Genomic DNA, 27,790 nt, shown 5'->3' with positions numbered 1-27,790 from the left:
TTCTGATGGCCCATTCATTCAGCCTGTCCAGGTCTTCCTGCAGGATGGCTCTCCCTTCTCCAATGTCAACCTTCCCCCTCATTTCGGTGTCATATGCAAACTTAATTTCTTAACTGCAGATGACTAAGAGGTTGAATACACATAGCGATTACACCAACTTTAAGGAGTTTGCTGTCCAAATGCCGTTCTGGTTGGTTGTAGGAAAATGTAAGTGTAGGAAAGTAGCTCATATAAGACAGTCTCATTAGGAGTATCTACTCAATCTTATCTTGCTAAGAAGTGTACTTAATCAAGCTTTTGCCTCACAATTTTGAGCACAAAGGACATATTATTCAGATTGCTACCACAGTGTTGACATACTCAAATCCTCTGCATTTACAAAGAAGTTTAAGTGTAGCTGTTACTAACAGCTTAGTTCCATCAGTATGGAACCAACTACCCCAATGATGGCTTTCAGTGATAGCTTAGTGTGATCTCTTAAAGTGACAACAGCAGCAGTTACATCAAACAAACCTCTCTTGATTTTTTTAATTATTTACTAAAATAAACAAGTACATTTTCCTTTTCAGTATTAAGTTACATAATTGCATACATTTTAGCTCTTCCTAGGTGCTTTTGGTAATAAGGCAGCAGAAGTAGGCTGACAACTAAATCGTTCAGCGTTGCTCTGTACAGAGGGAGTCAGTGCAAGGATATTTCAAGGATGTTTTCCAATACTATACATTTTTACAGAATATACTGAAGATGAACTTCATTTTGATTTGATACAGCTTGAGCAGAAGTGAACTATAGTGCAATTTTTGCTTATGGGAAAAGAAAGCCCATGGAGGAAAATAGGAATGAAGTATGCTCGAAACATTTGTTTACTAAAAGTAGTTCAGAAAACAGCCACAGCTATTTATGGTTCATAACAAAAAAAAAAATACAAATTACAAACTAAAACCTCTTCTGTAGAAGTTTGCTATATGGTAGCGCTTTCTCCAAGATATACAATTTCAGATCTGCTTTGGGGTAGAACTTCCAGATGCCATCATGGAAAAATGTCTTCACAAGAAATAGTTCTCTCCTAGATCAACAGGCACCTTCCTGACAAAAGAGAACTGGCAACCTGAAAACGCTCATTCCCTTTCTTGGAAAGAACAAGCCCTGACAAAGGAGAATGTGTATTGTGTTAAAAGCTATAGTGGCACAAAACCCAAAACTGGCCCCTGCACAGGTTCATCAGTTCAATACCTGTGGTCTCTAGTTCAAGTTTATTCAATTTGGCCTTGACAGACCATATCAGACTACTAGAGGAGAAGCACTGGGATCATCTCCTTCATCAGTCTAAGTTAAAGTCAGTGAAGTAGGTGCTTCAGTTGCTCACTCTTCTTACTGGCAATATGCAGGGTTACAATCACGCAAACTTCTTCTTTGTGGCTGTAAATCGTTCCATGTACTACAAAAAAAATCCAAGATTCAGAAATTAATACAAGAGTCATCCCTTTTGAAAGCAGCTGACCTTCTACTCTCAGATTCAGAAACACTCTGCATATAAAGCATATTTTCATCTCCCAGACAAAACCACTGAAATTTGAATTTCGAATGCAAAAATAAAAATTCAGCCATTTGCTGTAATTCAGATTAATTCACAGTAATGAACACTCAAATCTCAAGTGTTAAGGATGAACTGAACTTGAACAGTTAATGCTTCACAACAGGAAGCATCCATGGGTTTTTGTCCCACCAAAGTGGACACACACCTGTCATCATTAATTACGCTTCAAAAGATGCTGATGAAAGAACACTTACCCTGAATCCTATGTGACAGTTACATCTTTCAAGAATTCTGAAATTTTCAGAAGTTTGTTACGAATCAAGTACCAGTGGCAATATCAACAGAGAGTTTGTGCTGTCATCCACCAGCATAAAAGCTTAGTATTCTGAGGAGGTACTGGGGAAGGTACTTCACCATAGGCTTCTTTAAGGAAAAAGACACAAACCTTGTCATAACCTTCCAGTTCTCTGAGTTTCTTGATTTCAAAGAGATTGCCTTCTACTGCCAGCAGTGAGATCTGAGAATCACTGAGGATACTCTGAGGAAGCATGCTGAGTTCTAGACAGTTTTCTTCTAAACGAAGGACTTTGAGGCGTGGACAGTGGGATATCTGCACTGAGATCTGGGAAATCTGGTGGAAATGAAATTAGATTAAAATGAAATTACTTTAAATGTCTTGTTTCAGACTAATATGGAACAACTACCATGATATAAACTATGTTAACAGTAGCTACTTAACAACAATATCGCAGTACATTAGAACTTGGAAGGGACCTCTAGAGACCATGGGGTCCAACCCCTCTGCCAAATCAGAATCAGCTATGGTAAGAGGAAGTCTTTGTAGCCAAAGCTTAAACCCACAGGCCAGTCTATAAATGACCTAAGTGGCAATCGGATATCAATAAGACACCAAAGTACAAAATAATCCTGACTTACGGTAGCATGAACTGAAAAAGAAAGGAGCATGAAAATAAAAGTATAGACTGAACACTTCTTGGAACTGCATGTTTTTTTGATCATCAGTGTAAGGAACACAGATGATCAAAAATACAAGTAACTATTTTTTTCTTCCATGATGACAGGCAACCTGCACATCTGTTTATCAGATTCCTACTCGACAACTGTTCAGATAATTTTCTGTATGACTATATTCAGGTTTAGTCAGATCAGGCAGTTGGATATATCAGTACATAAATTCTAGTTACAATCACTCAGTTTTGTTGTGTCCTGGAGATGTATTTTATCTATAAAGTTTTGATGGCCTTGGCTTATGTTCTGTGGATGTACTAAGTCCAAGACAAACCATGTCCTGAATCTACCTGCCCACAGCATCTTAGATACCAGACCTGATTCTGATTCAAATTGAGTTCGATAGCCTGCAATTCTCCCACAGTGTCGGGCACATTTTGAATCTGGTTTTTGGAAAGGTCTACCACATCCAAGTGGCGAAGACCACAGAGTTGTGTAGGCACAGTCCGAAGCTGGTTTCCAGAAAGGCTCAGGGTTTTGAGAGCTGAAAGTTGTCCAAATGCAGCTGGTAGCTGCCTCAAGTGATTGCTGTTCAAGTGTAGTGTTTCCAGTTTTTTCAGTTTACACAGCTCCTCAGGTAACGCAGCTAGAAATAAATTACAAAATAAAGAGATGACCTAAACAAAGAGCAGTAAACATTCACATCCATTTAATTAAAAAAAGCTTCTGCATGAAAAACATTGCAGAAATTTCTCAGAGGATTCCTCACCCATTTCCCAATGAAGATACAGATCCCTGCACAGAACTTTAAGCCCACTGACAACATGTGCTTTTTAATCATCTTCCATAAATAACTTAAAAATAATCTGCAGACAAGACAGACCTTCAAGTCACAGGCTGAAAACACTGTATGAGCATTTTAGCCTACCAGTTATACTCCTCACTAGCTGCTTTGCCAATGTATTCTATGATATTTGAAGTACCACACAATTCACAGCTTATGGTCTGCTGCTGCCCTCAAATCACTCATAAATAAGTTCTCAGATAATTCATACCATATCATACCAGCACAAAAGTCTCACCAGGTAAGCTCTGCTGGCCTTCACTCAGCCCTCATTCTATCCATGCACATTTATAAACTGTAGGACTCCTGAGCTGCACTAGAGAGTCAAAGAGGTTTGTAAATTACACTTGTTCTTCAAAAAGGCAGTTAATATGCAACACATGAAAAAGTCAGCTTCATCACCTCATCCTAATTTTTCCATAAAGCTGGACGTTTGTCCAACAGAAACAGTAAGGATCACTGAATAACCAGCAACATTTTCTGCAGGTCATCTACAACACTTGTTCTCTGTTCATAAAGTAGTAAACCATCTGACACTGCTAAACCTTCAGACTGGACAAGTCAGAGGACAGAAACATTAAGGCTTTAAGTACTTCATGTTATTGTAAAACTGATAATACAACTAAGTTGGCAACTAGTTTTGAAGAACTTATGGGTTTGGGGTTATTTTTAATCCTGTATGTGAATTCCAAAGAGCTCAGTTTAGTTGACTAAACTCCTCACTTATATCCTGTGGGAGTTAAATCATTAAAAAGCATTAAATGGTTTGGTTATTATTTTAAAAATCTGTGGAGATACTAATTAAGCAGACATACTCAGTTTGTTGTTGTTTAGAGCAAGGCTCTTCAAAATGGAAAATTTTCCAATGAGTGGTGGCAAGACTTCTATTTTGTTGTTTGACAGGTCTATTGTCCTTAAGTTAGTTGTTAGCTTCTGCAGATCTTCAGGAAACTATGAGGGAGGAAAAAGACAAAACATTTAAATAGTTGATACAACTTTGAATGTTCAAGTTACACAGCTTAAAATTCTATTTAAATTTGTGTTGTTATTACATGCTGTCATATGTATCAACAACATCCAATCACAACAGCATGCAGCTAAGTTGGCAAATTTGCATAATACATATTTTTAAAACTATTTTCTGATCTGTGGAAGGGAGAAGGGATGTAAAGGAGATAGTGTAACATCTAGGAAGAGTATTCTTTAATCCAAATAATTAAAAAGGGAGAAGGAGATACGCCATGACACAAATTTGTCTATGTTTTACTCCCCTTTTGTGTTTTTCTTAAACACACCTGTCATTCAAAAACGTTCTACAGCTAGGTAACAACTCTATGTTTTAGCAGAATAGGATTAGGAAATTTTTCCTTGCTTTCTTTTTTAAATAATTATGTAAACAAATTTCTTTACTCTTATTTACTTCCCGTATCACTTTAATCTGCACTTGATGATGAGCTGAAAAAGAGAAAAGCCTGACAATTGCCATGAGCAAATCCTGGTCAATAGGCCAGTGGTTTTGATTCTCCTTCGGTTTGGGAAAGGAAAAGGGAAGAAAGAAGGTAGATAGTGGAAGAAGATACTTTGGAGAAGTCCTGGAAAATTACTGCAACATGGAATTATTTTGACTATCCAGTGAATTGTTACTTGACTTAAAGTTCCCAGCCATTCTGCGTTTTTTTGTGATTGAGGCAAGTCAAGACAATTTTCAACACAATAAACTTCCAGGTGCCTAAAGCCCAGTGAACGGACTATGACTACCATTAAATCCATCATAATAATGTAACATGACAAATTGTGGAGTATCTTTCTAAGTAGCAATATGGCTATAACATTTGCATGTTTTCCCTCAAGTTTACAGCTGTTTTTTTAAAAAGCATAACATCATAACTAGTACTTCTTGAACATAAGTGCACTCAAAAGCATAAGCTTTTTGCATACAAGTGCCCTGACTCCTCAACAGGAAGACAGTGCAAGCAAATCTGCTCTGCAAAATGAAACAAAAGTATAATCAAAATAATATTATTCATCATTATTTACAAGAAATACATGCATGAAGTACATCATGACAATGAGGTGGGCACTTCTCTCCAAAAGCGTCAGTCACGCACACATAAAGACACATTTGCCCTACAATTACATTACCTCTGTCAGTCCTTTTCCTGTCAGCTGAAACACACCAGTTTTCTGCGCAGTCTCCAGGTGGGCTTTTAGTGCACTATTCCCCATCCTAACAGTTCTCTGTCAAGCATATAGTTTAACTGATAGTCTCAGCCAGTTTCTCCGTTATTCTGCACTGGAAAACTGCAATCCAAAGTCTCTGTGATAAAGCAAATGCAAAAAGTATTTTATGCGTACTATCTTCAAAGCTATAAGCATTTCAACACGCTGAACTGTGTCACTACTGCATTTCATCTTCCTCATAAGCAAACCCATGAACTTAAAAGCTTAAGGTGTATTCTTTAGCAGTTTGAATATTGAAAAGGAGACGAGTATAGCTAAAACTAAGTGGGAAAATTGCATACTTTCCGTATTTCTCCTCTTTCCAGGCCCAGAAGTGCAAGGAGATTCCCCATGGAGATTGGCCATGATTTTAGTGGCATCTACCAGCACCGACTTGCTGTTGCTATTACAGCTTTATGTACTTTTTTGGGAAACATTTAATTTAGAGACTTGACTCCTTTGCTGTAACTCTAAATGCAGACAGATATCCACCTCCCACACCTGCCGCAGGCTTTAATCCCCAGGACTAACGACACCAGGTAACAGGCCGAAGGATTAGTGTCAGGTCCGGTGGTGGGGAACAGAGACAAATACAGCAAGCAAACAGCCGGGATGAGGAACCAAAGCGACAGAAGCATCTCCTGCCGCCACGGCTAGAAACGGGTCAACAGAACTCTGGGGGAGGGACGGAGTTAGCAATCACCGGCTGCAGGCCTCGCTCTACCCGTCTCGGCTTCTCCAGCCCTACTATAGCCGCTTGGCCTTCGCCCCGGTCCTGCAGGCTGCTCCAGCGGGAGCAGCTCAGCCCAGCTCAGCCCACCTTACCCGTCCAGGCTCCGCAGCGGCAGACCTCTCCGCACCCTCCCCCGTGCTCGTCTCCGCCCTTCGAGAACCACCGCTCGCGGCAGCAGCCACCGGCTCCCCCGGAAGCGGACGCGGGTCACTTCCTTTACTGTCACGCCCAAGATGGCGGCCGCCCAGGAGCCGCGGATGCGGCCGCTCCAGCGGCCTTCCAGAATAGCCGGAACGGCGGGGTATCGGCGCCCTGAATCCCCTGCGAAAGCAGACGACAAATCCAGGCCAAGCCGGCAGCAAGACCTGGAGGGCAGCGGGTTGTGGTGCGGCGCTGCGGCCACCACCCAGCCTTGGAAGTTGGGACAGCCCACGGCGGCGGGCGCCTTGCTGGCACGGTGTCTGGAGGCGGGCGTCGTCAGCCGGGTAAGGCCCCGGGGACCGCGATGAAGATAGCGACGTGACAAAACCTTGCTGCTGGAAAGGTTTGGAGAAGCGGTGGCTCAGGTGCTGTGCTGCAGCTCTCCTCTCCCGCCCCCCGTCTTTGGCGTGCAGGTGCCCGGTCCGCCTCCTGCCGCCTCGCCTCAACCGTCAGGCTGGCAAACCTCTGCTTCAGAGCCCTACCCGCTGCAGGTCCGCCTCTGCGTTGTGAAATAAGTGCTGTGCCGTGGCACTGGTGGCGTAAATGCCTGCTAATCTGAAAGGCAGAGAAGTTTTTTCCTTTTATTGTGGGATCTCTTAGGGGTTTGGCTGATGGTAGCTTTCCATACTAGGAACAGCCATACCTTATGGCATATGTGTTTCTGGAACACAGATGTGAGGTTTTGGGAGGAAAGCGGGGTTTACCTCTACCATGTTCTAGTGGCATGCAAGCCAGTATCATAGAGGGTGCTCTTCTACTATCTTCTAACAAATTTTATTTTCAGTTGTGTTCTTTTTCCCCAAAATAGTCCATGTATTTTATGATCTTTCAGGTTAAGTTTACTGTGTTACGCAGTGCAAGAGATTAACAGTAATCTCAAGATATAAAGAGTCAGTCTTGAGAATTTGTCTGGTATATTCTTGCTGCTGACTGCATTTTTACCCTGTTGTTTTCCTTTCACAGGAGACACTGGATCTAACCTGTAGAAAAACCCCATGCTTTGTGAAATTCTCAGAGGTGGAAAAAATGGCAAACATGCAAGCTGAAATCAATGAGGTACAGCCTGTACTGTTGTCAGTGTACACTCAACACCTGATTATTTAGAGGCAATACATGGCACTTAATGAGATACTGTATTGCCATGTGCTACTGTTTCACATTTGTGGTGTTTTTTAGCAATGTAGCTGTTTAACAGTTGGCACTTTCACCCCAGATGTAATAAAGAAATTAAGAAAACTATGAAACAAAAATTTTTGTTATAACTGGACACAGCAGTCTGCATCTTTGATTGAAGTGTTATCTGAAATTTTCTGAAGAACAGAACATTTGTAGTTGAATTCAGTACACAAAAATTTGTTTCTTTATAGGCAACTAGACCATTTTGTTGGTTAGCAAGAAGCAGTCATTTCCAAGTGTTTGAATTGGTTGGTTAGCTTGTATGTTATGATGGTGGTTCTTTGCTCACTGGTACAAAAACTGCATTTATTAAGTTACACAAGGTGAATTCCACCATCTACAAAGCTTTACTGCAAAATAGAATGACAAATTTACCATTTAAGTCTGTAGAGAATCAGTTTAAACAGCTGGCATCATCCTGTGTTGATGAGCAGAAAGAAGGAACAGTTTCCAGTTCTGAGTAAGATGGCTTCTTAGCCTCCTTTGCTGGAAGGATTTACATACAAAGTGTTCTGACAGATGCTCAATATGCTATGAGTAAAACTCATTTATTTTTGTCCTCTCTTCAATGATCAAGGAAAGCAAAGCAACACTTCTCTCTGTGTCCTGAGAGACTGTCCTCTTCTGTACTTCTCTCAATCTTCTCTACCTAAAACAACCACAATTCCTTCATACACAGGAAGCTATCTCCTGCTCTTGTGCTAATTTATCCTTGGATAGAATTAAAGCCAGAAGTTTTCACCTGAGAACACTTCTCCCACAACAAACACCCCAATGCAAAACAGTCCTTGCCCGAAGGAGGGGTCTGTGAAGTGTTCTTTGGTAAAATATAGACTAGGAAAGTGCTTTGTAGGCTGTGTAAGTTTCTGTGTTTTAGGAATTAATTGCAGGATTCGTCTTTTCCTGTCCAAATCCCCAGTAAGGCACCACATTGTTTAGTTTTTTTAAGCAGTCTTTTCTTATTGACCAAAAAAACCTTCACCTACTAGTAGAAACATTCCAGAGGGCATGGTAACATGCTCTCATGCAAATGCTTGCTCTCTTTCACACACATGTTCTCCCCTCATGCTCCTGTTGTCTCCCTTCTTCCTGCTTGCCCCAAGAGAGTCAACAATATCTGGATGAGTACATTAAAAATGCGTTTTCATTTGACATTGTTATTGTAGAAGAGACTGAAAGCTGAAATTCTGCAGTTGGAGAAGGATACAGCAGACATTGCTCACCCTTTTTACTTACGTAAGTGCAGTTGTGCTTTGGAAAAATGATGAGTGTTAAATGACTTCAATAGCAGATTTGTTTTCTGTGACACTTCTAGAAGTTACTGCAGCTGTCTCCACTTGATAACTTGTTAGAGGTGGCAGGGAGGTTATTAGTCCCTAAAGAATGCTTCCACGCTCTTTGAGTTTGCACACTCTGCTGTCTCACTAGAAGCTCCATGTGTAACTTGCTCTCCAAAATAAAAACTGGTCTTTGTTGTCATCACCCCAGGGTCAGTGAAGCATCAGGACTTCCAAGACAATCAGGATCCTGATTTGCTTCCCTTGCCCTGTGTGCTACTTAGCTTCTTTTCCAGTACCTTGGTGTATTTCTGTTACATCTGTATGCCCCTAAAATTATTTGGATCTTTATTTTAGAATGTTGGGACCATATGTATTGATTTTATTATTTTGCCATTTCCCTACTACATGTTGATGGATGCTTAAAAATATTCTAGCTTGCTGCTACCATATTAGGCTAGTGAAGTGTACTGTAGTACTTCAATGCTATGGTATAGTTTAAGAAGTCAATATTATCTCAAAGGCAATTGTTTTGCATTGTCTATAGTTTTAAGTAAACTAACCAAGATATGTCTCTAGAAAGTGAGTATTAGGACTTTGAGGTGCATGCTAATATTAAATCCTCTGCACTCCAAGAAAAGTCATTCTGATTAATGATACCTTTCCCGAGTGTACATGGATCAGACTTCTTTCTGTCTTTTCTTCAGAAGAAATTTTGCTCTTGCTTTAGCAGGACAGTAGATTCAACTTTGCAATTTCATTTTACAGGCAAAAAATGCGAGGTGTTGCAAGATGTGAACAGACACTTGGAAGCTGTACTAAAAAATAAGAAGGCTCTTAAAAAGAGGTTGATAAAGCCCAGGTGTCAAAACAGCTTGCCTATTGAAGCTACCTTCCACAAGTAGGCATATAGAAAATAATTGTTCTTTGTTTGCATGCGTCCAAATCAATTGGATCCGATAGGCAGTAAAAATCACATGCTTTTGTTCACTTCTGTAGAAATAAAAAATGCTAGCAGAATCGCAGTAAACTAGTAGTTTACGCATTGCTAAATTCATTGAAAGATAGTGGTACATGTTTTTGTGAATATTTGCTTAGGTTATTTGCCTTATTTTCTGAAGGTCACAGAATAGTTTGTGATGTATTGTTTTAAACAGATGCTTGAATTGTTACTTCAGCATTTGGGGGTTTCCTTCCACTGTGACTTGCTCAGAACAAGTTTGTGAATGATATCCAGACATACATAATGCATTGTTTAAAAATACAGTCCTTAAGGCCTAAAAATCTAGTCTGGCTACTGAAGAAGTGTGTGTTTACTTCTGTAATTCCTGCCCTACTTATTGCTGAGAGTCATGAAGGAACTGTAATTGCAGAGCAAGTAATTAGATGCTGAGGAACTTGCATAGACCTGGAAAGGAGGGCTAAGTAAACCCCCAGGGGAAAGAAAGAAGAGCTTGGAAGCATGAAATCCTTGTTGTCTCACACAACTTTGGAGTAAGGGCCTCATTGTTGGTTACAGGTATGTAGTGGAATTGTTGAGCGAGGCTGTGACTTTCATTGAGAAGCTTGAAAGCCATTTGCAGGCCGTAAGAACCATCCCTCAGATACCAGACATGATGAAGAATATGGTGAGTAGCAAAAGACCAGCCTTCTGTCTGTTCCAGCATTAAGAATTCCATGTTGTTTGGTTCTTTGGGTTATTTTTACATGCTGCTAGATTGACAGGACATACAGAGATGAAATGAAACTATTTTTCTGCTTCAGGACACTGCTTTGACCAAAACAGAGATGCTTGTGATGGAGCTGGAGGACCTGGCAGACCAAATACTGAAATGGAAAGACGTGCAAAAACAAGCGTATTCTGACAGCATCTGCAATACTGCTGAACTGGATTTTGGCCTGTCTTTTGCCTAACAAATCATTTTCCTCAAGTAGGATGGCTCTTTCAAGAACTACCTTTTTACAGTCTTCTGTGATAAGTACAACGTTGTTGTGCTTTAATCCAACAGGCTCTTTGGCAGTAGTCTTATTTCTGTTCATCTGTAACCGTTCTCCAACTTTTTTAAAAAAAATAAAAAAAAAAAAGGACCATGATCAGTAGCTCACAGGAGAACAGGCTACTGAGGACACTGGACACTGTTAAGGTGTTCCTTTTAGAAACAGGTCAACAGGATTCCTTTGGAGCCTGTGTCTTCAAGGTAAATATGTTTCGTATTTCTTAGGAACTTGTTAAGAGTGTCTTCATTTTTGTAACCATCATGGTAATACACTTTTTTGTATGTCACAATAAAAACTTTAATAAAAGCACTAGATTTCAAGAGCTCAGTTTCTTGCTTTTTATGTAAATAAGAGGGCAAAGTCTTAGCTCCCAAATTCTGCTTCCGTAGGTGTTCCAACCAAGAAATTAAACTAGTTTTAAGTTGGCTTATTATGGCTATGATGTGGTTTTGTGGGAAAGCAGGGGATGGACTGGGTAATTCTGGGGTTGTTCAGCCTGGAGAAGAAAAGGCTCTGAGGAGACCTCGTGGCCTTTCAGTACTTGAAGTACTTTCTTATAAGAATGGTGGGGACAGTCTTTTTTAGAAGGGCCTGTTGTGACAGCACTAGGGGTGATGGTTTAAAGGAGGGAAGATTAGGCTATCTAAACGAAGACATTTTTCGTGGTGAGAAACAAGTTGCCCAGACACGTGGTAGGTGCTCCCACTGGAAACATTCCAGATAAAGTTGTATGGGGGAAGATATCCCTACTCAGTGCAAGAGAAGTTGGACTAGATGACCTTTAAAGGTCTCTCTGAAACCAAACATTTTATGACTCTCTACATGGCAGGTCAGTTGATTGGCAAACCCCACTTCTGTGATAGTGATAAATATATGCTTCAGTCCTATTTTCAGTGCTTTCTTTAGAATAAAACTCTTTCTGCGTGACTGACAGTTTAGTGAGAGCATGGATTGTTCCAGTTTGCATCCTTAGTGACTTTAAAGTCATGCAATGACTTGTAGGTGTAGTGTCACTAGCAGGACATCTATATACCAGGATAGCTGGTTGCCTTTGGAGGATATCCAGTTTTGTATTCGGGATACAGAGCAAACTGGAAGGGGTGCAGTTGTATTCCTTTCTACCATTGTATCATTTGTTACCTGAGTTCTTCATACATCCAACCTATTGATTTCTGAGAATCCAAGCCCTTTATTTTTTGAAAGTAACCACTAGATGGCGCAGTACCACACTAATATCACTGTAGGTGATCCGATTATTGAATAAAAAATTGAATTAAGAAATCTTTATTGAGAACACTCCAATCTGACTGACTTGTAATTGGTCTACCTTTGTAGATGACATTGTTCTGGTTGTGACGGCAATGCCTCTAGCTGAACAATTCTCTAGTATAACTTACTGTGTAAGCATAGCTGCTGTTCCCCTGCTGCTACAGAGAAAAGAGGATGGAAACAACCCAGTTTAAATCATGAATAATGTCAACAGGTAGGGTCTGAGAGTATAAAGTGGTGTTTGGGTCCTGTAAACTTTAACAAGACCATTGTGTGAACACATGCTCTTTGTCATTTGAGTCCAAAGTCCTGTCATTTCAAAGGGTGAAACAAATCTGGGTTTTCAACACAGTTGCAGAGGAGCGGCATTTTCAGTGAAAATGTTTTGCATGCTCTGAAATGGGGAGAAACAGGATCTAGACTTCTGGAATCCCCATCTCGTGCATCTATCTAAGAGAGGCTTAACCTCTCTCCTTGTCTTACAGTGATAGTATAGGTCAGGCAAATAAAAGCTGTTGTAATTTAATACTTCCAGAAATGAAAACATTTCTAGTTTGTACTGAAGACAAATACATGTGTTCTTGCCACATCCTAAAGAGTTGAGTATACGTTCTTCTTTTACTGTATCCATTATTAAAGAATTGGCTGTGGAGATAGAGTTTAGCTAATACCGTTTCCCATTGGCATACCAATCATTCTTTTGGATGGTTAAAGGGATACATTTTGGGAAATAGATGCTGATTCACAGCTTGTCAGTATTCATTTTATCTTCTCTGTGACGGATCTTGAACTGGGAGAAGTGTTGGGTCCAAAGGATCAATCCCATACCTTACTCAAAGGTATCTGTGGTGTGGTATCTTTGTCATTGTGATTTAATGTTCCTGGAGGTAAAGGTAAGTTATCTCACAAGGAGAAATAAAGTACAAATAAACAGTACAGCTATAGGGCAGTTTGAACAGAAGTTATTTAAATGGTATCCTATACAATATTCAGGTATAGTTCAGAATTTATCATAATTTGAAATTTAAAACCAGAAAAAGTCCAATTAAAAATGAGTAACAACACTGACAAAAACCAAATAGGAATTGTCTGTTGAACGTGGCACCTTCTTTATGTCAACACTGCTTGCTCTCACATCTTTGCAATAACGTCAGTGGCAGACAGGGACAATATTCTAAAAGCAATTTTTTTTCAGCTTTCAGTGGCTTTCATATTTAAGTGCAAAACCTTTATCAGTGCAGCAGTTTGATGCTGATTTCAGTTACAGTGCTTTGGAAGTGTCAATATTTTATTTGCTACCCTAAATACAAGCTACATAATGACTGGAGTCTTTCAAAAGAATTTAAAACTCAAGCTTTCCTTTAGCACTACTAAGGAAGGGATACCGACCTTCCAGAAATTGCTGTCAAGTTAATTAAATGTGGAGTGCTATACACTTCAAAGGCTGCTGGGTTTGTAATTTCTAGTACAAGTTTTTAAAATGTAATCAAACATATGTAGGATTAGGCTGCCAGTTCGTTACTTGTGAAGCACACTAATTTCGCGTGGGTGGACCTCAGCGCGTATCTTCATGGCGGTACCCATCTAATTGGACTGCTGACGTTAAATTTAAGTAAAAGCCGGGATGCTGTTGCAAATGGGAATTCGGTAGCGCCGCGGGGGAAGCAGGCGACTCCAACCGTGAAACCACCGTGTCTTGGTCTGGAGGTCCCGCTCTCCCGGACGAACCTCTTTTTAGGTGGAAAATCCCAGCTCGGGTGCTGAGGCTGCTGTGGGGCTACTTTGGGAAGAGTTTTCCCGAAAGCCTGGGGAGGTTTCCCGTCCGGGAAAGTTTCTCTTCCCCTTCCGCGGGGGCTGCCTGGGCCGGGCCCTCTCTGCTCTCCCTTCCGCGGCGGGCCGGGCCGAGCACTCCTGGCCCTCCTCTCTCCTCCTCTTTGCAGCGGGCCGGGCCTGGCCGGGCCGGACCCCTCTCTCTGCGACAGGCCGGACAGGACCGAGCCCTGCTATCCCCACCCAGCTGTCTTCTGTCCCCCTTCGCCCTCCCCTCTGAGGCTGGGCTGTGGGGCGGGGCGGCCGGCTCCGCTCCTCCCCTCCCCGGGCCCTGGGGCGCCTCGGCGGGGGCGTGATGCGGGTCCGGGTCCGGGGCTTGGGTGGCGGCGGCGGGGCGTGAGTTGAGTCATGGCTAACGTCAAGGTGGCCGTGCGGGTCCGGCCTCTGAGCAAAAGGTGCGGCGGGGCGCGTTCGGGGAGTGGAGGGAGGACGGAGAGGTCGCGGTCACCACAGCAGTTACGGGGCGGCTGCGAGGGGCGAACGGGTGCTGCTGGTCCTGTCAGCGGGGATGGGGAGGGCGCCGTGCGGTGGCTTCGCTGGGACTGAGGGAGGGACGGCAGACGCCTGGGCAGTGTAACGGTGAGGGACGAGGCGTGGCAGGATTCCTTCCTGGCTCACTCGGTGCTTGGAAAGTTTCTTGGAGAAGTCACGCACTGGAGCTGTTAGGCTGACCTCTGTCTTCCTGAGCTCCCCAGAATAGGACAGTTGCCATTCAGTGTCAGGGAATCTTCTTTTCCCGTCTGTTGCGGCTGCTTTTTCCAGCGGGAGGTAGAGACGGATATTCCCAATTTCGCTCCACACCCTCTCGCCTTGTTTGGCTCCAATAGAATTCCAAAGGCTAAGTGGGACGGTTGGAAGACAGCTCCCACAAACAAGATGCCGTAACACTGCGCTCTGGTGTTGTTTGGGTATAGCACGTAATTAAAACCTTACAGACTTTGGAAATTCGGGGAGGAAAAGGAAGAGGAAAAGCAAGCAGCCAAAATTTTAGTGAGTGGTAATTCTCTGTTAGAGCAGTGTTGTAGCACTTGAGGAAGAAATGGTCTGAAAAGAGGTATGAGCACTGGGGAGGAGGCTTTGATTTGATTCTGCCTTTCTTCTTAGCTTGAGTCCCTCACGTTGTCTCCTGATTGCATTGATTTCAGTGATAAGTCTCTCAGGCAATGAAAATTATTCTTGAAGAAATGCTCAGCCAGAAAATTTAGCCATCGGTACACTAGTGTGTTTTGGAGTCTTATGTTCTTACTCATCTATTTTATTTAATTTTTATCCGGAAAAGATATCAGAGAGTGTTTAAATTGAGGAAAAAAAAAAAAAAAAAGAACACCCAACCCACCACAAACCAAGCCCTCCCCCCAAAACATTCAACCCAAATCCAGTAGTCTTAATTTAGAAAGACAAAGGTAGAAAGTGATTTCCAAGTTTTCAGTGTATTTTACCTATAATCCAATTTTTTTTAAAATACTGTGCCCACAATTTCATTTTAAAGCATGTTTGGTTAATATAGTTCTGATTTGTTGTACACTTGTGAACAGAACAGATTTTAATGGATACTTGCATGTTGTAAGAAGAGTTGTGGCACTGCAGTAAGTGAAATTTAACTTTTCATTGCTTTGTGTTGCTTTAGTTTTGGGGATACTATTTGGTTTTTATTTTCTTCCATATTGTTGGTCATTCTTGACATTTACTGGTTAAATAAATTGCCATAATGGTCTCTAGAAATAAAAAGCAGTACCCAAATGCTGAGTATTAACATTACATTACAGTTTGGTAATGGTAGTAAGTTATCCAGACCACAGGACCTTGCAGATTCACTGAAGACTGAACGTATTTGAAAGTTTGACTTGGTGGTGTATTTCATTACACAATCAATGGTATGTTTGTTGCTCCCACAAGAGCATTTGGCTGGTAGACATAAGGTAAGGTGAGTGTTTCTTTAACAGTCAGGTAAGAGAGGGCAGAGACTGAATTGGCAGGTAATCTTCCCTCTCACCAAGCTCTCCTTGGTGAGGAACTTTGCACTGTATCTGTCTTGATGTGAGGGTTTTCCCCAATGGATAGAACTAAATACTGCATAACAGTGCATATATCATTATAGCATTAAAAAGCACCTATAAGCCTGTCAGATAAGGTGTAGCAACAAGAAAGCCTTCAATACAGTCAGTGTTGGCCAGCTGTTTGTTTGGGAATGTAGTTTGGAAAGAAGGGTAAGATTGAAAAGGTGGACAGCCTGCTGCACATGGGAGAAGCTAATCTGGTGCTGAAACGAAGTGTTTGTATGGAAGTGAGAGTGGAAACCCCGGGGGCTAAGTACTAAGAGACTGTTAAGTAATTCCATCTGCTCAGATGGAATAAGGAGGCAGAGACCTGTCTTGTGGTGTTCAACCACAAAGTACAAGTTTCTTGTACTGTACCACAACTGAGGTCAGCAAAAGCATTTCAGGGTGGATTTTTGTCTTTTACAGATGGGAAGGGGAAGTGATTGGATATTCTCTGTGAAGACTGTCATGAGAATATCGTCCAAATATAAGGACTTCAAGGCAAATACTAAACATATAAAGGCTTAAAGAAACCTTGACAGACATTGAAAGTACTGAAGCTCTCAGTGGAGAGAAAGGCCTGCTCTTTCTATTCCAGCTTCTTATACTGTGATCACACAGACCTCTTACTCTCCCTGTACACACACCGTGATTGCCTCAAACAGGTTCCCATGTTGCCAGAGCTCCTAAGATCTCTTGGGTGCTTTAAAAAGAAAAGCTTCCTGAGTAAAAATTTCAGTTCAACTGGATTGGAGCACTGTAATTTGTACATTCACCAATCCAGCCAAAAATACTGAACTTTGCTTTTGAAGAGTCCCAAAAGTTGAAAAGCTGCAGGCTAGAACTAGAGGGCTAGTTGGTTGTTTCTAGGCTTCACTTGCTCATTGCATCTTTTAATTTAATTTACAATGGCAAATGAATGTTGGGTTTGCATCTTAAAATTTACAGAATGTTCAGACGTTAAAGTATTAATATTAGATTTCATAAAATCCTGCTTTCTGTTTAAATTTTCCATTTTTTATAAACCATGTTTATCACATCTGCAACTTGTCATTTAGCATAAGGCAGAGAGTGGTCTTTTTGTTCTGTGTCTGTATGGCACCCATCATAATGCATTCTTTGACCAAGAGCTCCTAAGCACAAATAATCCCTGACCATTATAAAGCCAGTACAGTTATACAGAATGCAGTTTTGCCTAAACTTTAAATAACTTGCAGCCAATGTTCTCCATCAGTCTTTCTGTAACAGACTGAACTTTTTTTTATCATCAAAATAAATAAATCCCCTCAAATATGTTCCCTGCAGTGACAGTGCTTTAAAAATGTCTTTATTACACACTTACTATTCTACATACAAGATTTGTTACTTTGTGGTTACATGGGTACTTGTTCTGTGTCACTATGTTTCTGCCTCAGAATGAAATATGAAAGCTTGAATGGATGCTATAAATCGACAATAGCAATAGGTAATAATCAGGTATTAAATGGGAGCTGATGAAATCCCTTTATGATTTATTTCTGGACATCTTCATGCTCAGTCTATTAGGTATCAGACTTTTGGAAGGAAAGCCGAATGTTATTTTTGGCCGTCAGTCAGAAGCTGTTGATGGAAACACTTTCAATGCTAGCACGTAACTATGTGAACTAGGAATGTTGTTTCTTTTGCTTTCTTGATTTCTGCTGTGGAGTATGCCAACAGGGTGGTGTGCAGAGTGGGTGCTCTGATAGCAGATCTGACTTTTCATACCTGGAAACAGTGTGACTGGCTGAGAAAAAGCATACATTACCTATCAAGTGTTTCAGGACTGTGTCTAGGGCTCTCTTTGCACCTGGATTGCTCTCTTGAAGCTGTTGGGTTTTTGTAGGCTACAGAAGCACCTGCATCATTAGACATGCCCCTCTGCTGTTTATTTAGGCCAGCAGAAATATGTTTGTTCCTGTGGTATCCCTTCATAATTCTAGTAGCTAGTTGTGGCTGTGGATTGCTCTTATGGTGAGTGCCAGCCCTGTGATATATGAGAGGAGGAAGGGAGGGCTGTGTTTGTGCATGAGAGGCCCTCCAGGAGGGGAGCAGTCAGTGTGTCCAGGCCAGTATGGTTGGGACCAGAATGCCGCACAGCCGCCTCATGCCTTTTCTTCAATGATCCACTCCAGCTGCACCTTCTGCTTTGTATCCAGCTGGTCTTGCTTCACTTGTGCATACCCAGGATGCATTCCCTTGTCTGTGATACAGTTTGAGAGCTGCTATGTAAGCAGTCTTAAAGATAGAAAGAAGGATTTAAAAAAACAGTGCTCTATACCACAACAAAAAGCCTTGTGCATTACTATAGGATTCTCTTTTTGGCATGCACCAGTGACTAGAAGACATTGCATTCCTTCACGGATTGTGGATTGGCACCTGGGTAAAACATTTCACAGCAAGTTTGTATTACATGAATTGTAAAATTATAGTAGTGTTAGTTAATAACTTGATGCTATAGCATGCAAGTTCCCCCATAACACTTTTTGAAAGTTTAAAGTACTTTGCTGGGCCCTGAAGTTGGGAAGCTACTTGTGCAGGACCCAGCACAAGAGCATAATCTGCTGTTGAAAATACCTTCTCCACTTCTCAGCTGCTTCTGTACCTGGAAAAGGAGAGACTAGCAAGGAGCTCTTTATGTGAAAGGATCTTTCCTTTCCTAGTGTCTTTAAGAACTCGTAGATGAACTCTTCCATCCTTGACAAACCTCATAGACATGTCACCTGAAAGAGTCACAAAACAGATTAATTAATCCAAAAGCTGCCCTTTGACTTTTTCTGCTTTGAATTGTTTCCAAGCTGTATCTTGAAGCCTTCTGGCCAGCAGTTTATTTCTCAATCCCCTCAGGAGTTCCTGAGCTTATCTTCCACACTCTGGCAAATGAAAATGTCAAAGAAATGTCTGAAAAGTCCCAAGTGGGAAAGATGAACTGTCCTTCCAGCTGTGCAGATGTTTGCTATCAGTGTTAGGTGCAGGAGGTGTTTTCCTCTTCACTGCTGCTCCGTATGGCTGCTCTATTTTCTTTCCTGGGGTGCAGCAGGTAATGAGGCTTGAAGATGGGGTAGGGTTTGAGGAGTTAAATTTGAGGTCCTAAGAACTTGGGTGACAAGTGTGAGGATGCCCAAGGCAGGGAAGGAACTGTAGGGAAAATTTCTTGCTTGTGGTTTCCAGAAACATGCAGGGTGTGCCAGGCTGACCTGAGCAGTGTGATGAGCATAGCTGCAGTGAACAAGTGGAGAGGAGCTCAGCTGGTTGGTTCATTGTGATGTGAATATTTAAAATTCATTTCTATTCAAAAGAAAAGCGATGTGGAAAAACAAAATTTATTTTAAAATCATTCTGGAAATGTTGGATTTTACTAGGTATACCTTTATTAATCTGCTGTAGGGTCAGCTTTGTTAGCCAGTCTCTTTGCTGTGGTCCACTTCCTTTGTTCTTTGTGATCACCTAGTGGTAAGTAAAAGGAAGGATTATTTTGTAAGCAAGACTTGTTGCTGTTTTGTAGACTGTGCTACTAGCTGTTTTACATCCTCATGTATAACCACAAGAGCTTAGATACAGCCATGTGGCCTACTGCTGACAAGAGCAATAACTTGTAACAAATTGTGTAGAAAACATTCCTTGACTCTTATGCATAACAGATGTTAAATGCTGTATCAAAATAATATTAAACAGTAGAGTGGAGATTATTGCTGTTTTCCCTTTTGCTCCCACTAAAACAAATTATTCAAGTGTACTCCCTTTATGCTGCACTAGTTGCTCACTGCTGCCCTTCTTAAGCATTTTTTTTAACCAGCCTTGTTTAGGTTGTTCTCTTTCTCTCTTAAAAATTCCTAATGTCACTGTTAAGAGTGACATATTCTGAGGAAGGATAGCCATAGATATTTAGGTTAACATTCCAAAAGATTTTCCAATTACATACATACATATATATATAAAACCCAACAAAACAAAACAACAAACCCAACCAAAACAAATCAAAAGAACCCCATGACCTTACTTTATTTAAATTGTTGTTGTGATAAACTGCTTCAGTTGTATTTGATGCAGGTGGATAATGACACAAGATACTGGCACCATTAATATTCATACAGTTTATTTTTGTTTAGATCTTCAACTTCTAAATGTCAGGGTTTCTGTGCTTTTTTGAATAGTGTTTTAAGAGTGTTTGTATTTAACTGCCTTTGAAGAAAGAAAAAACAAGAACAAAAACAAACAAGCAAACAAACCAGTGTTTGCAAGGAGAGAACATTTATTTTCCTTTATATTTTTGAAGTACCAAAATCCAAAAGTACCAAAGTGCTTTTCCTGAACTGACTTACACTTTATTTTATGACCCAAGTGTGTATTGGATAATTGAGCTCTCTGTTAATGGAATATTGCATTAAATGCTTTACTGGATGGAATTGGAAATAACTTCTTTAGAAACCTGTATATATTTTCCATTAGCACAGGAAATACATTAGACAAAAATCATCTGGAAAATGGATGCAGTATAATTTGGTTTTACAGGTATTCAACATGTATTCTGTATGGATGTAATTTTCAAATGCAAAGGGACCAGAATGCCTCTGTGAAAAGGTATAAATACAGGGGGGGAAAAAAAGAGGCAAGAGCAGAAAACACCTTTTAAGTTGCTTAGGACTATTAAGTACTTCTCCTGCTATTCCAAAGTTTAGGCTAAGGTAGGCCATTGAAGATTAAAGAATATTTCTTCTATTCTGACCTTCTTTCCTTACCTGTCTCAGTTGTATGTTTTAGTAGATATATTCCTCACACCTAGAGAAAAGGCAGGCTTCTATCTACTTTCATCTGTTGCTCTGATAGTTGAGTGACTGTCGTCCCTTTGTGTCCCTCTGTAACACAACAGTCCCTTTCTTCAGCTGGTGGTAGTTGAACTCTCTCCATAAAGCCATGGGTTTTTGGGTTGGTACCTGATGGTGGGAAAGAACTGTCTCAGGCCTCCAAGATTTGCTGTCTGAAAATCTGTACAAACTTCATTGGTTATGCATTGCTCATGATTTCAAGCTTCTTATTCACAGAAGAGCTGGGATTTTTAAAAGAAAAGTTGAGATTCTATTTTTGTGTTTAAAAAGGAGGTCCCTCTCCCAAACAAACGTGTTTTAACATTTGTATATCCTGTGTTGCAACCTAGCCTGTTGTTAAGGCTATCATGACATCTTTTCCCCTCTCTCTCTCAAATTAATTATTTTCCTTTGCCTAGTCAATTATGTAAAGTTTAATAATATAAACTGTCACTGAGATGGCTGCTCTTTTGCCTTAGTATCTGTACGTGGCATTAGCAGGTGGTTTTCATAAACCTCATCTGTTTTATAAGGGTACTGCATGAGCAACCTTTCCCAGATGTATTCTTCTTGCAGTGGCAGGAAGCAAGCTTTCTGAGTTTGGTAAAGGCCAGACTTTCTAGCTCCTCAAAAGGGCAGGACTCTGAATGTCCCAAGTGGCCACCACCACCTGTTCCACAGAAGATGATGCTTATGCTGATGTTATGTATCAATACTGTGCCGATACCTGTTTCAGTCAGGAGCTGCTGGCAGTTTACCTCCCCGAGTAGGAAGCTGACTGCTTCTTCCCTTCTTTCACTTCCCTTGCTCCCTGTGCAAAAGCAGCTACAAACATGTCCTAAACCAACACAGCAAAAACAGGTTTTGGAAGCTTTCTAACTAACATTTTGTATTTTCATTAGACACTTCTCAAATCCTACGAATACTTCATGAGTATCAAAATGTTTTGGAGAAGGGATCAGATCTTTGTATGCAACAAAGAAAAATAGGGCACAATGTCATTGAATAATCTGATCAGAGCCATGTGTTTGCTGGGCAGTTTGTCTGAGAGAAGTTGTCACGTAAGATGACATGACTGCATGCCTAGAGATGACTGTGCATCTCCCCTGGGGAATGGTGCAGTGGTTGGATGCTAGTACAGTGAGACACTACCACTATGCATAGAGTTTATGCAAGTTTTGGGTAGCATTTCCTCAGTTTCCTTTTCTTTAGTCTAATGCTTTATGTGAACTTTAAAAATTATTGCACTTCTAAAATTTTTCTGCCCTCTTCTTACCTATGGCATAGATTATAAATGGAGTTTTTGCACCTCTTTTTTAGATTTCAATGCTTTACTGTATCAGCTGCTCTTGAGACAGTGAAAGAGGTACCTAAGCAAGAGGGGCGAGACAGTGCATTGCAGCATTCAGTGCCACTGTCATTTATTTAACGATGACAGCAGATTGAAATTCTGTCCTGGTGGCATGAAAATTGACCCCTGTATCCAAATTCAGGTTTGCATGGAAATCATGGCATTTGCACAGAATTTCGTTGATGCAAAAGTCCATGAATTATACTAGTCTTTACTCAGTAAACAGCTGGGAAATCAAGGGTGGATGAAACTGAACTGACTGGACTCTAGCTTTGTTTTAATTCCTCATTTCATGCTTCTTTAAATGCTGGTGGTATGATAGATGAAAAGACTTTTTCCACTCCTCTTCCCTCCTCCCCTCAATGCCTCTGGCATGAAAGAGAAAGCAGCATTATTCCACATCTTTTCAAAACATTGATGGATCATCAGGAATATTTCTGACTTGGATTGCTCAAGCAAGCCACCTGATGATCTTCTTGTAGCGGTACAAAACTTCAGAGATGGTACAAGGCAGGAGCACTCTTCTTGTCCTGTGCCATTGCAGGGCTGGAGTGCAGAGCTTAATGAGACCAGAGGAGGCCATCCTGTACTTCCTCTCCTAGGTTATGAATGTATGTACCAAGTGTCTGGTAAAAGTAGGTAAAGACTTAACTATATGAGCAAGCCTTTATCTGAAAAGAGCACTGACAATGTCTCATGCTTTGACCTTCTTCTTTGCAATTTCTGATGGAGCAGCATGGACTCTTAGTGCTCTTTCACATTCTTCTCTACAATTTCTGATGGAGGGGCATGGACTCCTTGTGCGCTGCTCATTGCACCTTTGGTCTCTCAACAGCTGTGTCCTCAACCCATTTTGTCTGGGACACAGTTCTCTGAAGACTAGGAAAATTTAGCAAATACACCCTGCATTGTTTGTTTCTTTGTTTTCACGGCCATGGTCAGTCACTCAAAAGGCGCAAAGGTGGCAGCTTCTCTAAGATACGTCTGCTGAAGCTGGCAATAAACAAGAGGCAGAGACACTGTACAATATAGTGTTAATGGAAAGGAAAAGATCAGTCTGGCTCCCTCAAGTTGTCCCTGTAAAAACTTTAGACTTTATGACCAAAGGAAACCATGGGTTAGATTTGCCTGAGCATTATACTTAGCTGCTGGCATGGTGTTTGCATAGCTGTGCCCTTAGGTGGCATAAATTGTCCCAGGTGCAAGTGGAGCTAGGCTGGTAACTGTTCTGTCTTACTTAGAGGTTATTATTGGTCTCATCCACAGAATCACAGAATCAATAAGGTTGGAAAAAACCTCCTGGAAAGTGATAGAGTCTCAGAGACGGCAGCAGTGATCACTGGTGTGCATTTTGCTGTGCTCACTACAAGTGTGCCTCTGGTCTGTTTGTAAGCAGTGTGAAAATGGTCTTGTACGGGTTTGGGGCCAGACAGATCGTCTCTTGCCCCGAAAGGGACAAAAGAATGAGATTCACACAAACGGATTGGAGAGTGATGGAAAGTTTAAATGGAAAAGCGATTGGTGAAGCTACAGAAAACTACAAACTACACAGCATAGTGGCAGAGAACATCCCAAAGCGTACAGAGCCAGTTACATAATTCCTAAAACTTCCCAATCCTTCCCTTCTTCCCACCTGAGGGTAAACCCAAACCCCCCCCAGGGCTCTTTCTTCCCCCTCCCGCTGCTAGGCAAGTCTCAGGCTGGCCAGGTCTGAGACTGCCCCCCCCTCCATTCTCCTCCTGGCATTAGGCCTAGACAGGCCTAAGAGGCCTTGAGGATACTCCCCCGGCATTACCCGATAAGAGAGGACATCTCCCATGGGAGCAGAGAGGGAAGAAAGAGGAAGAGAATGACTCTGCAGATGGCCTTATAGGGCGCAGGATTTATGGGTAGAAATACGTCGTTTCCTGTGTCCACCCCTGTGGGTGGGCACCCAGGACACCAGAGGTGTATCTCATGCGGCAGTGGCAGGGGGCACCCAGCCTAAACTGCCACAGGTCTCTATCACAGTAAGCCACAGAAGGCTACTTCTTTCTACAAAAGTCTAGGAAAAAAAGAAGCTGAAAGAGACAACAAGGAGAGTAGAGTCAGGTACCTGTGAAGTGGAGACATCAGCCTAAAACCAGCTACAAAGCAGTAGCAAAAGGAAATGAGACCTGCAGAGCACTTAAAAGACCCTGAACATGGCCCACAGGCAAGACGTCAGAGAGAACAGACAGCATGTACCTGCAAGGGGTGGGGTGTGTGCATAAGGAGAGGAGAATAGGAACCTGGTGAGCTGTAACTAGGGTAATAAAACAGGAGGATTAACAGTAGGACTGAAAACAAGGGAATACTGTGGGATTAGGAAGCAGAATAGGGGTGCTATTCTAGAATAGTGGAGGAAAGAACAGGTGTAACTGAAGCAAGTTCCATCCTAAAGGATCCCTTCAGTTTTGTCTGCCTTGCACTGTTGTGAAATTCTTGTGAAATTCTCCATCAAAATGTTCCATTTCCTCTTAGATCTGGTCTACTGTGCAGGGTGGCTGTTAGCTTTGGGTTTAAGTGTTAAAAGTTATGTTTTGTCTTACCTAGTTTTTAACTGATCTGATAACACTGATCGAGCTGATTATCCACTAATGTTTCTACACGTGATCTCAAATGACAGCGCCTTTGGCTTCAGCTTAATTTGAAACAAAATGTGACAAAACTTCACAATGGACAAAATTTATTTCTACACCAATTTCTTCCAGCTTGGCGAAGGCATTAGGCTTCATTAAAATAAGGTTCTGGTAGAACTGCAGCCTACAAGATTTATCAGAGTGCAAAGAGGAATACAGAAGAAACATGAAGAATAACAAAATCTTTTCCCTGTTCTTAGCTTCTCAGTAGCAAAGTGTTCATTTATTTTTCTGCTGTTAGAAAAAAGCTTCCGACCTCTTCTTCCTCATTTCTCTCTTGCTATGTGTAAAAAAAAATGCATGGTGATTATTGAGAGGGATGTGACTCAACACACCTATAAATAAGAATGTCCTTAACTTCAAATTACTGTCATGCTGTTGTCCCAGGAACAAGGTGGTTTGGTTTTTTTGCTGTGGCAACATCCTTTTTTTTGTATTCTTTCCTAATATAACTTATTTTGGAAGTGAGAGTTGGCTGTAGTAGCCAGTCATAGCTGTGTTCAGTGGTAATTTTAGACAGTGTATATGAGTGCATGGGCCTTTACACTGGGGAAACAATCTCATCCATTTACATTTCAGGACAGTTGTGGTTTTCTGAAGAGTACTTTTTTGAGGACTACCACAAACACTTTGGATTATGTGGTAAAAATCAGATGGTGTGACTTGATGACACTTGTGGTTTAAGTTTGTGATGTGGATCTGTACTCCACAAAGCATATCCAGTCTACCAGTGCTCCACTCTACTTCTTTGTAAATGTAATTTAAAACAACAACTTTCAATTAGAAGTAAAATCCTAACAAAGTATTTAGGACAAGCACATGGAAACTGTCTAATCACTACAACCCTGGGTTTTAATCCCTCTCATTACTGAGATACCTAGCTGCAAATCTGCAAATGCTGCTTCATCTCACAAAATGTTTTATAAGCAAAAGTAAATGGTCTATAAGCTGTGATTTGCAGGGGTTTTTACATAAACATAAATTTCTGAGGTTTACAGATTTGACATGCATCATGACATGTCTTTTCATATTTTAAATGTGTTCTGTTTCAGAGAGACTGCAGAAGGAGGAAGAGTGATTGTAGAAGTTGAAGACAAAGTAGCAAAAGTCAGAAATATAAAGGTATGCTTTTGTAAATATCCCAGTACCCTGATACTTTTCTGTGTTTGCTTAGCTATTGGATCTCCCTAACAGAACTATGAAGGGAAAAGTTTAAACCAGCACAGCCCTAGAATAGCTGCAGCAAAAACGTGTGGGAGGACTGTTTTGTCTTGGAGTTGGTTTGTGGTGTTTTACTGGTTGTTTTTGTTTTGGACAAGGGAATGTAACAAGTGTTGTGTTTTGTGTATTTTATATTTGTCAAACTCCTGCGATCTGGCTGCATGCCATCATTCAAAGCTGTTAGTAACTTGCTTAGGATTCTCAGCTTATCTTACTGCTGCTAAGACCTGGATGATTTATTTCCCTGCATCTCTCCTGCTCTCATATTTGCACTCAGAGTGCAACTGCCTTGCACAAAATGGAGCTAAATGTGTTCAGCTATGCTTCAGGCCTTGGTAAAATACCAAGAGCTATAAGAATAAATTGAATGTAGCTGTCATCCTCCATGAGAGCTCTGGAGCCAGCGTGCATGGGAACCAGACCTCTGGTTTAGACTCTTGAACTACTTAAAGCTGCCACAGCCCTTCACTGAATTAATAGAATGGGAGCAAAGCAATTTTGTGTTGTCAAACATGTTTCTGCTCAAAAGGCAAATAAATGAACCATGAGATTATCGTGGGGATCCTAGAAGATGGATGCATTTTCTATTCCTTGTCTCCTTTTTCTTTGACTCTGCAAGCGACCTGGTTATTCTAGGTTGCTGGTTTGAGGGTAATAATACATTAGGTTTTGAAGACAAGCCTTGGCAAAAATTGAATGAGGGGATTTTAACTACTTACCTTTTTCAATTATAGTTAGTTTTGTATTGATTACAAGTACTTGTTTTTAAAGAAAGAAGAGGGGAAAATATTACTGGCATTGATTTTAAAAGGACAAGGCTAAACATTTGTTAAGAAGTTTTGACTGAAACATGGTGGAGGTACCACAGAGAGCACCTAGCCTTGAACAGGGTGTGAAACAAATATCTGGTGTTATTTTGCTGTTGCTGATTTAGACATAAGCTAGCAAAACATGTAACTTCTGGACCAAGGACAAGCAAAGAGGTTGCCTAAGTAACTTTGGGTAATTATAATGCTAAAATACACACCCATAGGGGAAAAATGATCATGCTAGTTAGGGAACCTCCCTAAACTTCCCTAAAATCCTAAAATGTTTTGATCATTAGATAGCATGCGTGTGTGTGTTGTAGAGTAGACAGGAAACATGACTAACCAGTCAAGTGTATCACGCTAATTATAAACGTTGTGGGCATGGCAGTGTTGGATGTGTTTGCTGGGTTTAGATGCCTGGCACCCTGTACTGCAGAGCAGAAATAAAGACAAATAAGTCAGTGCGTGGAGTGGCATTTTGCACACCGAGTGAGGAACCCTTATTAGGGATAACTGTATGAGCGGTCTCATGGATGTAAAACATTGCTTGTGTTCTGTGTATTTCTTTTTCAAAGGCTGCATTTTGCAGAATCTGAGACTCTCTCTGCTTTCTGAAGTTATTTTCCCCAATTCCTCGTGTGACAAAACTCTCAGAGACATATCTCCAGCTCTCTAATCAGGGGCTGCCTTTCCTCAGCTGGAGGGGTATTTATTTCATGTAGATCTATTTTTATTTTTACTTGTTGCAGTGCTTCAAGCTAGCTTTGGGGATTTTATCTGCAGAAGAACTATAATAATAAGAAAGAATTGACCAAAAATCTCTGAATTGCAAC

General features: G+C 41.1%; 3 protein-coding genes across 3 annotated transcripts in view; 2 read left to right on the top strand and 1 right to left on the bottom strand.

Moving 5' to 3' along the window:
• Positions 1-521: 521 nt before the first annotated feature.
• On the bottom strand, positions 522-6,427 carry LRRC57 (leucine rich repeat containing 57). The gene is made up of 6 exons (XM_054400414.1): positions 6,396-6,427; positions 5,493-5,667; positions 4,166-4,301; positions 2,884-3,152; positions 1,983-2,168; positions 522-1,438 (listed from the first exon to the last, which is right to left on the bottom strand). The coding sequence occupies exons 2-6, from the start codon at positions 5,574-5,576 to the stop codon at positions 1,397-1,399; spliced, it is 717 nt and encodes a 238-aa protein (XP_054256389.1). The 5' UTR covers positions 5,577-5,667; positions 6,396-6,427; the 3' UTR covers positions 522-1,396.
• Positions 5,922-11,248, top strand: HAUS2 (HAUS augmin like complex subunit 2). Its single transcript, XM_054400227.1, has 7 exons — positions 5,922-5,988; positions 6,352-6,788; positions 7,468-7,560; positions 8,847-8,916; positions 9,726-9,858; positions 10,477-10,585; positions 10,722-11,248. Exons 1-7 carry the CDS (start codon positions 5,922-5,924, stop codon positions 10,869-10,871), a joined length of 1,059 nt encoding a protein of 352 aa, XP_054256202.1. The 3' UTR covers positions 10,872-11,248.
• Positions 11,249-22,365: 11,117 nt separating this feature from the next.
• The window catches only part of STARD9 (StAR related lipid transfer domain containing 9), a gene marked incomplete at its 5' end in the record, with an annotated part of 99,855 nt that continues 94,430 nt past the window's right edge, over positions 22,366-27,790 (top strand). Inside the window, 2 exon segments of the mRNA XM_054400225.1 lie at positions 22,366-22,409; positions 25,980-26,049. Of these exon segments, the coding sequence (XP_054256200.1) occupies positions 22,366-22,409; positions 25,980-26,049 (114 nt within the window).

Source organism: Indicator indicator, chromosome 4, assembly GCF_027791375.1.
Source record: "Indicator indicator isolate 239-I01 chromosome 4, UM_Iind_1.1, whole genome shotgun sequence".
NCBI lineage: Eukaryota > Metazoa > Chordata > Aves > Piciformes > Indicatoridae > Indicator > Indicator indicator.
Note: the sequence above shows the minus strand (reverse complement) of the source record. Positions and strands in the feature narration are given on the sequence as shown.